Genomic DNA, 17,396 nt, shown 5'->3' with positions numbered 1-17,396 from the left:
CAATCAACTGAGCTACACCAGCCGGGGCAGGATTTTTTAAATAACAGACATGTGTTATTATTTTTCATTAAGTACATTATGAAGTTGTCATTAAGAAAAAACTATCCGCTGTCATGCAACAATCTCCAAGATAAGAAACAAAAAAAGCAATAATCTATATTGTTTCAGAATAATATAGATGACTATTTAAAAACAGAAGCTTTAAAAAAACCTTATACCTGTATATATCTACGTATTAAGTTTTGAAATGAAATATACAGAAACCACCTGAAAAGACATACACCAAATTGTTATTCTTGGTAAAATAGTAACATTTGTGTGATCCCTGGGGAAGGGAAGTGTGAACAAGGGATGAACATCTTTTTCTCTACATACTTCTGCAGTGCTTTTTTTTTTTAAAAAAAAAGACTGCTTATTTTTTAGAGAGGGGAAGGGAGAGAGAGAGAGGGGAAGGGAGGGAGACAGAGAGGAGGAGAAATTGGCTGCCTCTCTCACATGCTCCTGACCAGGGACATGGCCCACAACCCAGGCACATGCCCTGACCAGAAACGGAACCAGTGACCTTTCAGTTTGCAGGCCAACACTCAGTCCACTGACCCACACCAGTCAGGGCTACTTCTGCAGTATTCTAAATTACTTGTAATTAAAAACATTTTTAACTTTTTAAAGTTATAGTAGCCTAACAGTTTATAAGATTAATATTATTAATATGAAGTTACAAATCTCATTTAAAGTTCAGAATAAATTAACTTCTACTTTTTCCAATGAATTTCCTCAGATTTAGGTAAACTAAGATTTTCTAAAATTTTATTTGAGGTAAAATAAAATTTAGGTAAACTATTACCTTTGAAAGAAGCTCGTCCCAACTTTGTAATATGAAAACTAAACTGGAACCATTCTTCAGACTTATAAATAGCATCTTTTTGTGTAAGTCCTTTTTCTGTAAAAATGGTGTTTTTTTGTAGGAGTCCTTTTTCTGTCAGGTATTTAAGTGATTCAACAGTTATTTCCCAGAGACTTTTTTCTTTCAACAAAAACTTTTGCTGGACACCAAAAAAGGTACCACTCATAAAGTGATATATGTCACCAAGATTTGTTGCAATCTGAAACAATTCAGGACATCATTGAAGCATTTTCCTTAATTTAAGACATCATTTTGATTATACATTAATTCAGGTAATTCATTCCCACACCTCAAAGGTATTTAAATAAAAAAATTAGTCAAAAATCTACATAGTTGCATATAAAAGGTAATTTGATAATAACATTTAAAATTAACAAGAGAAACATTTTAAGAGAGAAAAGTTATCATATTTATATTTTTATGAAAACAACACATTTGTTATATAAAAATTCCTTGTTTTTGAATAATTTTCACAGTATCTCCAAAGCTGTGCTCTCTTTACTTCTCAACCAATTATCACTAATTGCAGTGCTGCCTCCTTTAAAAACCCTCCTTTCACTCCTTTCCAAACAACTGTGAAAGCATTCTAAAAAGTACGTTTAACAAGAAACAAAGAAACACATGGAAATCACACCTAAAAGTCTCCACTGAAACAGGATCAGGCAATACTTTCTCTGATATATTACCTAAAATTAAGTAGCAGTTTTCTACCTATTTTTGGTCTCATTTCTATCTCCTTTCCCTGCCCTTTTCTCTCTCCTCTTGTTACTCACCATTTAAACCTTTTAATGGCAATCATCAGTAATACTTAACCCTCCATATGGTAGTTAGATGTAGAGTTGACAATGAATTAGAATAATTTTATATTAGGCAACTGCAATGAAATCAGCATGCTATGCTAAAACATAGCCAATCAATAGCCTTACTTCTCTCTCATAATTCTGATATATTTCAACTGGAAAACTTAAGTAGTCCAGTCATTTTTTAATTAAACCAATATAAGGGATAACAGAAATATTATGAAGCACAGACATTTCTTATGGCTTCTCCTTTTAATGAAAATTATTCTTAATATAGTATTCAATTAGGCTAAAATTACACTTCTAAGATATTCAAGAATACTCGGTTTTTGATTATCAATGTACTTGGTTACTTACAGCTAACACTCAGGGTTAAAGAAAAACATTTACTTGCTCCTTCCAGCTACCATTATGTTACCTTTCTACCTCTCTGTGAAAAACTTTTAGACATAGTGATTTACACCTACTGGGTCAGCCTCTGCCTCTGGCCTCCACAGCTTCTTAAAGCTGGATTCTCCACTGTTGCCCCAACCTGCAAGTTCACCCATGCCCAACTCCAAAGTCAACCCATTAATTAATTCAAGAGTACCACCCACATGCACCACACTGAGATTCATGATAAGTGAAAATAAATCTGGACTCTGCTTTCATAGAGCTTACATTACAGTGGGGTACAGTCTGTGGTTCTATAAAGTATACAATAGGCCAACTAGATCATAGGCAGAGGGAGGCTTCCCTGAGGAAGCAATGGTTAGGTAAAAATCTGAAGGTGGGTAGGAGTTAAGTAGACAAAGCTATGGGTGAAGGTAGATGGCATGAAAGGTTAAGAGCACTGGTTTTGTATTTGGACAAAGCTACTTCAAACTTTGGCTTTGTCACTTTGTGGCAGAGTGACACTGGGCACAAAGTTAAAATTTATTTTGCTTAAGAATAATCCTAAAAAAGAGGTTTAACTCAAGAGTAAGCCTTAAAAAGAAAGTTAATGTCTAATCTTAGGAAAAGAGTATTTTCCTGTCAGGCCTTTTAAAATTTTTTTTAAGTTTTCTGCTGATAAAGGCTATATTTATCTTACAGATGTTTAAAATATCCTAGAATGGTCATAGGACTATAGTTGAATCTTACTCTTAACAAGGACAGAGACGCCTCAGGATTCATGTCTTTGCAGCAACTTGTGTATCCACAGTATCCACCAAAGTCGCTTACTTGTAATTGATGCCCAGTTATGATTTGTTGATTTTTCATATTCCTCACAACTCAAAGATGAAAAATGCACATATAAATTCAGATTCAGATTTATCATGTCACAGACTGTTCTTTTCCACATCAGATTAAAGTCAGTATTTTTCATACTTTACAGTTTTCATAACTATTTAAGCTCTACTATCTAAGGTAACAGCAATAAGATTTTAAAACATTAAAAAATACCTTCAAACCAATCAATGAGAGGAACAAAGTTTGGATTCCCTTGGTGAATTCTTGAACAAGATGGCTATAACAATTTTCCAGTGGTCTGCTTATTAACTCCAATACCTACAAAAATTAAAACAGTATTATATTTTCTATTATTATAAAAAACAAATGGTGTTCTGTATAAAATTTTATATTTTGTGTACATCTGTGGAGGCAGGGGAAGATAAAAAACACAAAGACCAAAAAAAAAATTTAGCAGTTGTGCTCATAAAAATAGAAGAAAGGTAAATAGAAAAATACTTTTCATTGTTTACCTGAAATACAAAAACATTCAAATTACTCTAATTCTTTTTTCAGGTTTATTTTATTCTCATTCCAGAGGGGAGGGAGAGAGAAAGAGAGAAACATTGACTGGTTGCCTCCTTGCATGGGCCCGGCCAGGAATTGAACTACAACCAACTGAGCCACACCAGCTAGGGCTCTAATTCTTAATCATAGAAAAGAAAACATTATTTAAAAAGTATTTTAAAATTATTTTTTAAAATATGTAATTTATTTAATTTTAGAGAGGAAAGGGAGGGAGAAACAGAGGAAGAGAAACATCAATGTGTGGTTGCCTCTCATGCACCCCCTACTGGTTTGCAATCCAGGGATGTGCCCTGACTGGAAATCAAACCAGTGACCCTTTGGTTCTCAGGCTAGCATTCAATCCACTGAGCCACAGCAGTCAGGGCAATATTAAAAATAATTTTTAAAAGAGGATCCCCTCCAAGGCCTGGACCAAAGACCAAAAAAAACCAAAACAACCAACCAACAAACCGATTATTACCCGTTGCTTGTCATTTTCTTGCAATATAAGGATACTCTCCCCAACAGAATCTATTCCGGCACGGCCAGCTCTGCCAATCATCTGTTTATATTGATTTCTCTTCAAAAATTCTTTAGCAACATAGGGGGCTCTCAAAATAACTCTATGGAATAGATAAAATTAATTAAAACTGAGTCTTCATGTACAGCAATAGCACCTATTTTTAAGCTCCTAACTTCATTATATCTATGTGATATTAAATTTAATGACATATTAACTTAAAATAAAAGTAACTACTATTTACCAAAAATCTATGATGTCACAGAAGTTCTTTATGTACATTATGTGTATTTCTTACAACTCTATGTAATAATAATATTCTATTTTATTTTTTAAGTGGCTAATTGGCTTATACGAACTCACAAAGTTAGTAATTACCAGAAACATGATTTGAACTTAAGTCAGCCTTGCTGTAAAGCTTATGACCAATCCACTAGAGTAATAATCTTCAAAGATTTATTTTATACTCCATAAATGAAAACTCTCACTATGTACCACTAATATATGCATATTTATTTATGAATTTGTATTACTGTCAACTATATAAAATGACGGATTTCAAATGTTTTTGACCTACAAACAGGGTGATTTCATCCTGTTCATGTATATAGAAGAAGTCTGTAACCAGCTTTCCTGTTCAAAGGTGAGAGAAAAAATACAATATTTACCTGTACTAACTAACTCCTTTATTTACAAACCTCAGTGGACAACAAAGATTACCAAACATTTGAAGTAAACTAATGACATAACAAACCACTCCCCCCACAAGAATACAAAGAACAGACAGATGTATGAGAGAAGCAGGTAATACAGGGAACAGAAAAGAAAAATTCTAATAACTGTCCACAGAAAACCCTAGAGGGTACTGTATTCAATTTTTTTTTTAATTTAAAAAGAGCAATAAAAGAAGATAGCTCTTGGAAGTTCAGAAAAAATTTTAAATCATTTAAAAAATTCAACAGAAGAACCAAATAATGGAATGAACATAGCTAATAGGATACAGTTAAAAACTAATATTGTTATACATGAGGTCTGCCCAGAAAAAGTCCAATGATTGATAATAATGGTTTGCACAACACTGCCAGCCAAGGAGAGTGGACTGGAATACACACATGTGAACAATGACTACTTCCCTGTATTAGTCAGTGGGGGTGGTAAAAACCTGAACTGTGTGGCAGTTGCATTCAAATGACTGAGTGAGTAGAGCAATAAATTTGCATTGACTTTTGTGTAAAGCTTTAACATTCCTCTGTGGAAACTTTCAGATGATTCAGAAGGCTATGCTATGGTCAACTGGTGACATGACAACATACTGGCTCATGCATCATGTCTCACACAGAGGTTTTTGGTGAGACATCAAATCACCCAGGTGACTCAGTCCCGCTACAGCCCAGATTTGGTGCCCTGAGACTTCTGGCTTTTCCAAAAACTAAAATCACCTTTGAAAGGGAAGAGATTTGCCCTAGCTGGTGTGGCTCAGTGGACTGAGTGCCAGCTTGAAAACCAAAGGGTCGTTGGTTCAATTCCCAGTCAGGGCACATGCCTGGTTTGCAGGCCAGGTCCCCAGTCCACACATTGATGTTTCTCTGCCTCTCTTCCTTCCTCTCTGTAAAAATAAATAAGTAAAATCTAAAAAAAAAAAAGAAAGAAAGGGAAGAAATTTCAGACCATCAAGGAGATTCAGGAAAATATGATGGGGTAACTGATGGTGATTGGGAGAACTGGGCTGAGGTCCCAAGGTGCCCACTTTAAAGGAGACTCAGGTGTCATTGCCCTATGTACAATGTTTATTGTATCTTGTATCTTCTTTAGCAAATATCTCTATTTTTCATAGTAAGTGGCTGGATACTTTCTGGACAGGCCTCATAGAAGGTAAAGTTAAAGAGATTACATTGCTCAAATAGATTGGACAATGAAATGAAAAGAGATTGAAAAACTCAATCTACAAAGTTCCAACCCTGTGAAAATAGTTACAAAAGCAGAGAACAGAGATAATGAAATGAAACAAATGTTAAAATAACCAAAAAATTACTTAGATGTTAAAAGGCATAAAACTTGGAATTGAAAGCATATACCCAAGTGCTAAGATCTATAAATGAAAAGTAGCTAAAAGAGGACTGTAGAATTAATTTCCTGGGTTCAAACACTGGCTTTCAAATTTGTTTTAGTTGGGCATGAAGTTAGGCAAATTATTTAATTGTTCAGCACCTTAGTTTTTCCTTCTGTAAAATGTGGCTAATATTATAAAGTATGACCTTCCTCACAGAGTTGTCATGAAGATCAATCAAGTCAACATAGGTAAAGCTATTATGACATAGGAGAGAGAGTGTAATAGCTGCAATTATTATTATACAGTATGCAGTATGATGAAATTTTAAAGTTAAAGTGAAAAGTCTAAAAGCTCTTTGAAAAGGAAAAACAGTGGACCTCCACCAAAACAAAAATGAACAACGCTGGCTCTGAAAGACTAGAAACAATACACCAAAATCTCCATGGAAAAAATATGAAACCTGAAATTCTAACAAGGTGTTAAAGTATGAGGCTAAAATAAAGACATCTTCAGCTATGCAAAGACTCAGTACTTAAGCAAAGACTTCAGCTATTCTGCGGTACAGTGCTTAAACAGTAACTACTCAAGGAGGCAAAAGAAAAAATGAATCCCAGAATGAAGATGTGGAATAAAGAGGGAATGATAATCAAAAAGAAGCAAACAAACAAACAAGTATGATATATGGGTAAGTTTAAATAGTTACTGATTATAGAATGAAATAAAAAATCTGAAATTGAAATTTTAGTCAATTGCAACATACATGCATGAGGCAGAGTACTGTAAGAGGATATACAAATGGTAAGACACATGGTCAAGAAAGGATGTAATGATTAATTCTACAATAATAGAAAAACATGTTTGATTATGACTTAAAATTTTAACAGTTGGAATAACGTAAGTATGATATATTACTTCCTTTGTTTTTCAAAAACTAAATCAGTAACAGAGATTGAAAATAAAAGAATAAAAAAGAATCTACTTGGCAAAAAAATATAGTTCTAGTATTTAAAGTAAAATCACTAAGTTAGAAGGATAAGGACCTATTATATTGACAGAAGGTACAATTCAGTAGTAACATACTTGGAGTAAACCTTTTTACACCTAAATAATTTTAAAATACAAAGCAAACACTTTTAGAAATGCAAAAAGGAGAAATAGGCAATTCCATAATTAAAGTGGGAGACTAACACACTTCTCTGAAATTTACAGATTAAAGAATTACAAATAGTAAAAAAACAGGAGCTGACAACATAATTAATAACTGTGATCTCACTGAGATATAGAAAACTGTACATGCAACAGAAAATATGTACTTTTTAACACTCATGATTTATAAAAATTGACCCTTTATTTGAAAAAATGTCACAAATTTTAAAGTCACAAATTACAAAGAACAGAAATCAAAAGTGCAGGATACAGCATTGGTAATAACTGAAAAGGTAATCAAGGATCTACTCTAAAAAAATACTAGATTAGAAAGTCTTTACGGGTGAATTCTCTAAGATTTCAAGGAAATCTCTATGGTAAATAAACTCTTTCAGGTAATAAAAAGTGGTGGAAAGCTTTCCAACTGTTTCTACAGAAGCAGGATAATAAACCTTGACATCAAAACCAGATAGGGATAGCACAAAGGAAAGAAGAAATTTTAATAACAGGAAAGCTACTAATACTATCTTTCATTAATATATTAAAGGAAATAAACTAAATGTTCAACTCAGCAAAAACTGAGAAAAAAATCTCACCTACTACCAAGAAAGAATAAAATAACAACAAAAGCCCTGGCAGACAGGAACTGAAAAGTTTTGAGCCTGGACAACAGCTACTTTTATCTCACCTTCGAGCTGGTAGGTTAACACCTGCTGCTAGGGTGGACGTGCAGGTTAAAAGACAGAGAACTCCAGTGGAATAGGCCTCCTCCAAGAGCTTCCTTTCATCACTCGTTAAACCACTATGGTGATAAGCAACTCCTAATGGGATAGTGCGCTTTAAAACAGGACACAGGTTGCCACTGCTGATATTCTTCAAGTTCTTAATCACCTCCTGTTTTTCTTTTTCCCTGTGTTTTAGATATTCCCTAGGACAAAATATGACAACAATTTTAACAGACAAAATCTGTTAAAAATATGAACACTGATCTTACAACAACAAATTAAAGTGCCTATAATTTTAATTTTAGTAGGTTCATGTAAATACTTTTTAAAAATATTAATTTTATTGATATAAGTGCATAAAATGTTCTTAGAATTTTGATTCTGATTTCACTGGTAGGCAATCTCTATCAACTGCTTTTTTTGTAGATAAGAGAGCTGTGAAAATCCAATTAAAGCTAAAGGAAAAAAACAACTCATAAAAACACAACACTTTGCATTTAATTTCAGAGTTCATGGACTTTCTGAAGTTCATTCCTGTACTTCCTATGAATCCACGGACGCTAGGTTTAGACCCAGGTTTAGACCGCTGTTCTAGATGTTATTATTATTTTTCACTAGATATACCTTTCTTAAAGATGATTTATTCTGTTCTAATCATAAATTTTCTAAGATGGAAATATATTATTAAATTATATTATTAGTAGTACATGTAAAATATTGACTGTATGGACATGAGCAGTTTAGAAAATTCAATAATATCCTACAATGTCTCTGAATCTAGAAACACCTGTTACTTTAAATTCAGTTAAGGAAAGAAAGTAGGCTATGTAGAACTAGCTACCAATTGACTGTAAAGCAACGACTTCTAAACACCAGTAGCAAACACGTATCATCCAAGATAAAAATATAATACACATAGTCCTGTTGTTTTGGTCTTCTTTATGGAAGGAATAGAGCTCTGGCTGTTGTTCACTGAAGAACGCCAGTAATTTCATAAGAAGTTGAGAAATGGGAGGCAAAGAGACAAAAGAACAATAAAGAACTGAGAAAAAAGTGGTCAAGAATCTTAGAGCAAGAATTAGGAGGAACAGCTTATTAGGGGAGAAAAGACTATTTTCCAGCCAGTGAACATGGTCCTGAAAGGGATGTATAGAATGAACACTTCTCATTCATATAAGAAGTGAGAATATGGATAATCAGCATATAATTTTCCCAATCAGAGAAGGGATTGTCCTAACTGACCAGATAAGATATGGTTGTATCAAGAAGGGTTGTGGGAGAAATTGATATCTGAGCGGGGTCTTGAAGAACAGGTGTTAGAGAAGTGGTAACCAAGGGGCAGAAAAGTGCATTCTTGACAGAGGGTAAAACATGACCTAAGGCTTGAAAATGGGAAGTTCGAGGCATAAACAAAAAGAAGTAGTTCAGTTTGGATGAATTGCAGGGTGCATGAAAAGTAGAAGAAATAGGATGGAGAAGTAAGCTGAGTCAGATCTTGATCTGAATTCTAAGCTAAGCAGCACTGAAGTATCATTTTTTGGGAGATTTCGTTTTAGGGGAAGTAATATTACCAGAGCCGTGGAAGTTGTCAGAAAATAGTGTTTAAAAGACATTCTTTAGATTTCAGTTATATGTGGAATCTAAAAAACAAAATAAATGAACAAGCAGATGAGAAACAAAAAAACATTTTGATGGCTGCCAGATGGGAGGGGAGTCTGTGTGAAAGAGGTAAAGGGATTAAGAAGTACAAATTGGTAAGTACAAAATAGTCATGGGGATGTGAAGTGAAGCATATGGAATATAGTTAATAATATTATAATAACTGTCTAGTATCTGATGGGCACTAGTTTTACTGGAGTGATCACTTCACAAGTTATATAAATGTCTAATCACGGGGTTGTGCATCTGAAACTAGCATAATATTGTACATCAATGATAATTGAAAAATTTAAAAATATTTAAAAATAAGACTTAAAAAAGGTGTTATTTATTTTTATAGAGAGGGGAAAGGGAGAGGAAGAGAAACACCAATGTGGGAGAAACATCAATCTGCTGCCTCTTTTTAAAAAAATATATTTTATTGATTATGCTACTACAGTTGTCCCATTTCCCCCTTCATTCCCCTCTACCCTGCACACCCCTTCCCACCCACATTCCCCACTTTAGTTCATGTCTGTGTGTTGTAAGTTTTTTAGCTTCTACATTTCCCATACTATTCCTGCCCTCCCTATTTTCTACCTACCATCTATGCTACTTATTGTCTGTACCTTGTCCCTCCCCCTTCCTCCCACTCCCGTTGCTAACCCTCCATGTAATCTGCATGTTCCTGTTTGCTTAGTTTGCTTTTGCTTTAGGTGTGATTGTTATTAACTGTGAGTTTGCTGCCTTTTTACTGTTCATATTTTTTATCTTCTTTTTCTTAGGTAAGTCCCTTTAACATTTCATATAATAAGGGCTTGGTGATGATGAACTCCTTGAACTTCTTATTTGAGAAGCACTTTATCTGCCCTTCCATTCTAAATGAAAGCTTTGCTGGATAGAGCCATCTTGGATGTAGGTCCTTGACTTTCATGACTTGGAATACTTCTTTCCAGCTTCTTCTTGCCTGTAAAGGTGTCTTTTGAGAAATCACCTGACACTCTTATGGGAACTCCTTTGTAGGTGACTGTCCCCTTATCTCTTGCTGCTTCTAAAATTCTCCTTCATTTTAATCTTGGCTAATGTAATTATGATGTGCCTTGGTGTGTTCCTCCTTGGGTCCAACTTCTTCGGGACTCTCTGAGCTCCCTGGACTTCCTGAAAGTCTATTTCCTCTGCAAGATTGGGGAAGTTCTCCTTTATTATTTGTTCAAATAAGTTTTCCACTTGTGGCTGCTCCTCTTCCCCTTCTGGTATCCCTATAATTCAGATGTTGGAATGTTTAAAGATGTCCTGGAGGTTCCTAAGCCTCTCCTCATTTTTTTGAATTCTTGTTTCTTCATTCTTTTCTGTTTGGTTGCTTCTTTCTTCTTTCTGGTCCACTCCATTGATTTGAGTCCCATTTTTCTTCCAATCACTATTGGTTCCCTGTGCATTTTCCTTCATTTCATTTAGTGTGGCCTTCATTTTTTCATCTACTTTGTGACCAAAATCAACCAGTTCTGTGAGCATCCTGATCACCAGTGCTTTGAACTGTGCATCTGATAGGTTGGCCATTTCTTGGTTGCCTAAAAGTATTGGCTCTGGGGCTTTGATCTGTTCTTCCGTTTGAGCCTTTTTTTGGAGTATGGTTGTCCTGTTATGTAGTGAGGGGTGGAGCCTTAGGTGTTCACCAGTGTGGGGCAACCCAGTTGCTGGGTTGTGACCCTGTATGTGGGGGCAGGGTCAGAGAGGGAACAATGGCGCTTGCTCCACTCTCTCTCAGATTTCAGTCCCTTCTGCCACTTTCCACAGCAAATTGGGCCCTTCTGGTGCTGGTTCCCAGGTGTGTGGGCTTGTGTACATTCTAGGACCCTGTGGGTCTCTCCAACAAATTCTCCTGAGCATCTCTCCTGGCATCTCAACCCCCAGAAGTGTTTTTAATTGGTGCTTTTAAGGTTTATTTCCTGTCGCTGGGGCCCTGGGTTGTGCAGTCTGTCTTGCTCCCCGTTTTCACCTAGTTTATCTCTGCGAGAGTGTGTCACCACAGTCAGCTAGCCACCTTGTGTATGCGCCTCACTGGGTCTGCTCCTTGCCTCCCTGTGCCCAGGGTCGGCCAGCCACCACCTACACGCCTATGGTCTGCTAGCTGCTACCTGAGCACCTGGGGTCCACCAGCCACTGATTTTTCCTGCCACAACCCCTCTCCTCTGGCCGCCGACTCCAACCCTCTTACTGGTCTGGATGAACAATTGTCGGACTTCTAAATTTTTTGTTTCTAAAAAGTTTAGAATTTTTTTTGTCTTTTTTTTTTAACATTTTATTTATTTATCTTTAGAGGGGAAGGGAAGGAGAGAAGTATCAATGTATGGTTGCCTCTCATGAGTCCCCTGCTGGGAACTGGCCTGAAAGTCAGGCATGTAACCTGACTGGGAATTGAACTGCGATCATGTGGTTCGCAGGCCCACACTCAATCCACTGAGCTACACCAGCCAGGGCCTTTTGTCGTTTTTTTTTTTTGTTTCTAAATTTTTGTTGTCCTTAATTTTGGTCGTGTGAGGAGGCACAGTGTGTCTACCTATAGACCTCTATCTTGGCCGGAAGTCCACCTCTTAAATTAAACACCTGACCAGTACAGAATCTGGAACTCAGGTATGTGTCCTGACTATGAATCAAACCAGTGACCTCTTGTTTTGCAGGACGAAGCCCAACCAACTGAACCACACTGACCAGGGCAAGACATTCTTGACTAAAAGTTAAAGGAAGTAATAGCTACAAAAAAGTTAATATTCCTAGAGATGGAGACAGTCATTTGGGAATAACCTGCTGCAGTCTTTGTACTTAAATAGTCATACAGCCATATTCTACTGCCCAGATGGGAAAGGCACTTCCTGTACCTGCTTCCCACAAAATTTATGATAAGGAGGCAAATAATTAAGATACAAATAGGAGTTTCAAGAGGTCATGTTTTAAAGCTAGTAATGAGATGAGAATCCATTTAGATTTCATTTCGTCTACATCTAAATTACAGAATAATATTAAAAAGTATTCTTTCAATATGGTAACATTTTAGTTAGCCACAAAAAAGTTGCTAAGCTATACTCAAAACACTCAGCTTACAAAAGCAGCAAATAATATAAAAAATATAGCATAGAGGAAATTTTCCTTTGGAAGGAAAGTGTTTACTCCTATAAGAAAGTACCAAGTATCCTTTACAACTCATTAACTAAGGATTCTGGAGAGGTAAATTTTTACATGCTTCAATATTAAATATAAACATTTAAGACCCAAATAAACTATTATTATCAAAAGGCAAAATAACTCAAGGGTATAACTTATAAACTTCATGACTCCCAGTTAATTGTTAGTCTTTATATTTCTACATTACTTAGCAAGTGCTATGTATTACCTTAAATTATTCTGAGAAAACGAGCAATTTACTGAGATTGAACAAACTGCCTCAATAATAATTTAATGCTATCAGGCTTTTATAATCAATATCATCATTGTAAAGGCACGCAATCAGTTACAAAATGAGGAGATTTTTTTGCGCTCTTCAATAAACTTAACTTGATTGTAGAGCAGTCCATGACAGTAAGATTGGGAGAGGAGGTAGAAGACAACTAGATTAGAATCCTGAGTAATGGTCTATGAATAGTGATAGTAATGGCCTAAGGGGCCAAAAAGTAGTCTGAAAAAATGCTAAAATCATACATGGGTCAAATAGGTGCAAAAACCTGAACTGTTCATATTTAAAATCACATTATATACACAGAATCTTGAAACACCAATCAGAAAGAATATATGCACTCCTATGTTCTTAGCGGTGTTATCTAGAAACAGCCCAAGTGTCCATCAGTAGATGAGTGAATAAAAAAGATGTGGTACACTTACACAAAAAAATGCTATGTGGCTATATAAAAGAAAGAATTCTTACCCTTTGTGACAGCATGGACTGACCTGGAGAATATCATGCAAAGTGAAATAAGCCAGCCAGAGTGAGACAAATACCATAAGATCTCACTCACATGTGGAATCTAATGAACAAAATAAACTGGCAAACAAAAATAAAACCAGAGGCATGGATGCATGGAGCAGACTGACAGATCTCAGAGGGGAGAAGGTGGAAGGGAGTGAAGAGATTAGTCAAAGAACATATGTGCATATATGTATAGCACATGGACACATAGACAACAATGTGATTGATAGTGGGGGGACGGGGGAGGGGAAGGGGAGCAAAGAGGAGGAAATGGGGGCCATTTGTAATAGTGTCAACAATAATAAATAAATAAATAAAAATAAAATCACCCTATATTTATCTCTGAGTATAACAAAGCTGATATTAGAATACCATAAAATTACAAGGCATGCTCTGGCTGGTGTGGCTCGGTGGACTGAGTGCTGGCCTGAGAACCAAGAGGTCACTGGTTCAATTCCCAGTCAGGGCACACGCCTGGGCTACAGGCTGGGTCCCTAGCAGGGGTCGTATGAGAGGCAACCAACTGGTGTGTCTCTCATACATGGATGTTTCTCTTACTCTCTTTCTCTCTCTCTTCCCCTCTCTCTAAGAAAAAAACTAAACAAAATCTTTTAAAAAGAAAGAAAATTAAGCTGAAGATAAGATCCCCATAGTGATTTCAGTGATTAGTCCTTTGACTGTCTAAGCCAGTGCCTGACCTTGGCTGTAAGTTGTACTTGCCTAGGTTCCATACTCAGAGATTCTGATTTGTCTAGGATGCAACTTGGGCATTTTTAAAAGCCTCTGATTCACAATGAAGCCAAGGCTGAGAATCATTGACCATATCCACTCTACTCACATTAGCATTCATTTACATGTGGTCTTAGAATTTTTCTCTATTTCACATGTAAATTTCATAAGTAAACTTTAAGGTCAAGGCCTTTTGAATCTAATACAACTTAACATAATGTTCCATAAGAAGTAGTTAGTGCTTGTTCAATAAACAGAATACAGAGTATGTAAATTATTACAAATATAAAAGAGAACAGAATATTTTTAAAAGATTAACATACTTGCTTAAAAATTTGCATATCATTTCTGCTACGTTTTCACAGTTCTTCTTAGTGGGACAAAAAACTAAGCAGGAATAAGTGGGAATAACTTCTGTCACCAATGCTACCAAATGATCAGGATCCATCTTTTTCAGAGTGTCAGAATACTGCATAATGAGATATAGCAACAAGGTTAGCAACCATAAAAGCCTGTTGTTTTACCAGTGTGCTCTGGAAGATAAGTAAATCATCCATAAATTTGAATTTCTGATATAGTAAGTCTGATCATTCAAAGAAAAAATGAAATCTATATTACACACAAAAATGTTAAGTCTCACTTTTCTCTTAGGTTATTAGGATTTTGTTAGATATATCTAGTTTTTAATTAAAGAAGTAAAAATAGTAATACTATTAATAACTCCACTGCATGCCTATCTTCACCAAAGCAGTACAAAAAAGTGCACAGACAGAAACATAGATTGATCCTAATAATAGTTAAAGGACTACATAAATAAGGTATACCTTTAATAATTAGTACTAGTTTTAAAAAACAGAGATTCAATCATACTACAGGACATTTTAAGAAATAAAAATATATTTATAAAGCAGACATAAGAAAGTCAAAGAACATGAAAATATAAAGTTATTTAAAATCCCACTTCTGACTTTCTAAAACTAATTATGAATTAGAATTCGTACAATTCTAAAACTGTTGTAAAATCCCTTTCTTCCCTTATTAATATCATATGTCACAGAACATTAACACAGTAGACAATAACATGTTCATAGATCAATATCTGAATTAAATAGCCCATAAATGTTTCTTTTCTTTTATTGCTAAGTGAATGAACATTTAAGGGAGGGGTCTCCAAATTTTCTTGGTTCATGGAGCTCCAAGGCCAAAAGAATTATTTTACAGTTCTATTAATTGGAGAGTTAGGTTTAAACAATTTAATAAGTATATATTTCCTTGCGACTTAGCAGCTGTCTGCATAAACAATATACATCAGCTGAATGAAAAATATGTTTCTATTATTCTTACATAACCACAACAGCCCACTAATGGGATATGTACACAACTGCACATTGCAGTCTTTGGAACCTTGGAACTAGATTAAATATAGCTACCCTCATTTCTGGTCCCATATTGATTTTCACATGGTTTTTGCTTATAGTAACTGCAAAAAAGCCCCAAAACCCCAAAACCAAATCCCAACTTCACTAAGATATGATATGATAGAAAGGAATGTAGTGTGGTCTGATGTTGAAAAAGAAAGTAACTACCTTGGACCAGTAGTTTGTATGTTGCCCAACAGATTTCAAGCATCAGAGGTTTCTCTCAAAAAATCTAAAATATTCCATGGTACTCATAAATCTTCTGTGGTACCCCAGGGGACTTGGGCACAATGTCTGGGAACCTAGAGTTCAAGGGTTATTAATATTACCTTATAATTAAGGAGACGTGAAAATGTCATGCCAGTCTCAGCTTTACTGTCAACCTTATATATTGCATCATTTATTTTCAGATATTCTTTTAATTCAACCTTGAATTAAAGGGACATTTGCAATTAATACCACAACAAATTCCTATTTCCAGAGTTATAAATTTCATAAAATGTGTCATAAAAAAAGTATACCTATAGAAAAATTTTAGCTTTTCTAAGGTATGTAAAAGATGCTTTAACTTAAAAGTATTTTCTTTACCATTTCTTCTTTTTTTAAGTATCTTTTTCCCCTTAAATAAAAAAAGGGGTTAGTCTCTTTAAAATATCTTTTTGAATTGAAGAGCTACATATCTAAGCAGAAACCACACATTTTCTTTTTCACAATAATTACAGAAGAGTTAAGTGTTCATACTCTTTATCTTTTACTGGGTTATTTGTGGTATTCCTCAAGATCTAAAACTTTCTGTTTTATTACTCATCAGTTTTCATTCCACCTGTCACCATATTATTTTTAAATATTTATAGACAAAAAAGTTTGTAAATATAGCTCCTTGAATTTTCAAAAGAATAGAATCTAATTAGACAATTAAGGTCATAAAATATCCTTAAATTTTCACATGTGACTCAAGTGTAAAAACATCAACTTTCAAATTAAAATTTGGTGATTCCTAAAAATCATTTTCTGAAAACCCATTCAAAGACTGAACATGCACACTAATACTACAGACAGATATGTTTATTTATTTTCTTTAAGCTTTTTGGGAATACTATCATTAGGGAGTTTAAATTTAAATCCATTAAAAGTCTAAACTTATTTTAAAAGCATTATAACTACCAAGGATAAATATTTTAAGGTAACTTTTTTAATGTGCTAATAATTCAAAACATAAATCACCAAATTTTAACTGAATGAAGACTTTTACCTTAGAGAACAAGAAGTGGACAACTAGAATGGGCCTGAAATTTCATTTAACAAATATTCATTTATTGACTAATTAAGCCAGCCACTATTCCAACTGCAGCACTTACAATTGTGACCCAAGCCAAGAGCCCTGGCCCCACAGAGTTTTACATTCTCTATAAATTCTTACTAGGCTATAGCCATAGTGAGTGAAATCATGGCCCTTCACTATTCTATAGAATATTTTTCTATGGTACATTTGCTACTTTTGTTTCTAAGTAAGATGATACATAATAAACCAACACAGTGCAAACCTCAGGTACCTACTGGTCTGAACTGACTGGTGTAATATTCTGCTTGAAGAAACTCTTGCAGGTCTTCAACATTGTTCAATGTTGCACTCATACCAATAATCTGAGTTGTTTCTAAAAAAAACCCAAAGTATTTAAAAAATTTGTTATTTAGTGTATTATAATAGTAACTTTAGCAACTTCTCTGTGTTGTAAATTTTTCCTGAGTG

At 34.8% G+C, this 17,396-nt stretch overlaps 1 protein-coding gene across 3 annotated transcripts in view; it reads right to left on the bottom strand.

Moving 5' to 3' along the window:
* Window positions 1-17,396, bottom strand: part of HELQ (helicase, POLQ like) — a 54,426-nt gene that overhangs the window by 21,927 nt on the left and 15,103 nt on the right. For all 3 annotated transcript variants that reach the window (XM_037035596.1, XM_037035597.1, XM_037035598.1), the window contains 7 exons: window positions 17,204-17,301; window positions 15,976-16,074; window positions 14,552-14,697; window positions 7,867-8,106; window positions 3,944-4,085; window positions 3,130-3,234; window positions 845-1,103 (listed from right to left, as the gene is read on the bottom strand). In XM_037035596.1, the coding sequence (XP_036891491.1) occupies window positions 845-1,103; window positions 3,130-3,234; window positions 3,944-4,085; window positions 7,867-8,106; window positions 14,552-14,697; window positions 15,976-16,074; window positions 17,204-17,301 (1,089 nt within the window). The remainder of the gene's footprint in view (window positions 1-844; window positions 1,104-3,129; window positions 3,235-3,943; window positions 4,086-7,866; window positions 8,107-14,551; window positions 14,698-15,975; window positions 16,075-17,203; window positions 17,302-17,396) is intronic.

This window comes from Sturnira hondurensis, unplaced genomic scaffold, assembly GCF_014824575.4.
Source record: "Sturnira hondurensis isolate 20B ecotype Veracruz unplaced genomic scaffold, ASM1482457v3 Scaffold0022542, whole genome shotgun sequence".
NCBI lineage: Eukaryota > Metazoa > Chordata > Mammalia > Chiroptera > Phyllostomidae > Sturnira > Sturnira hondurensis.
This window is presented reverse-complemented; position numbering and strand designations above follow the sequence as displayed.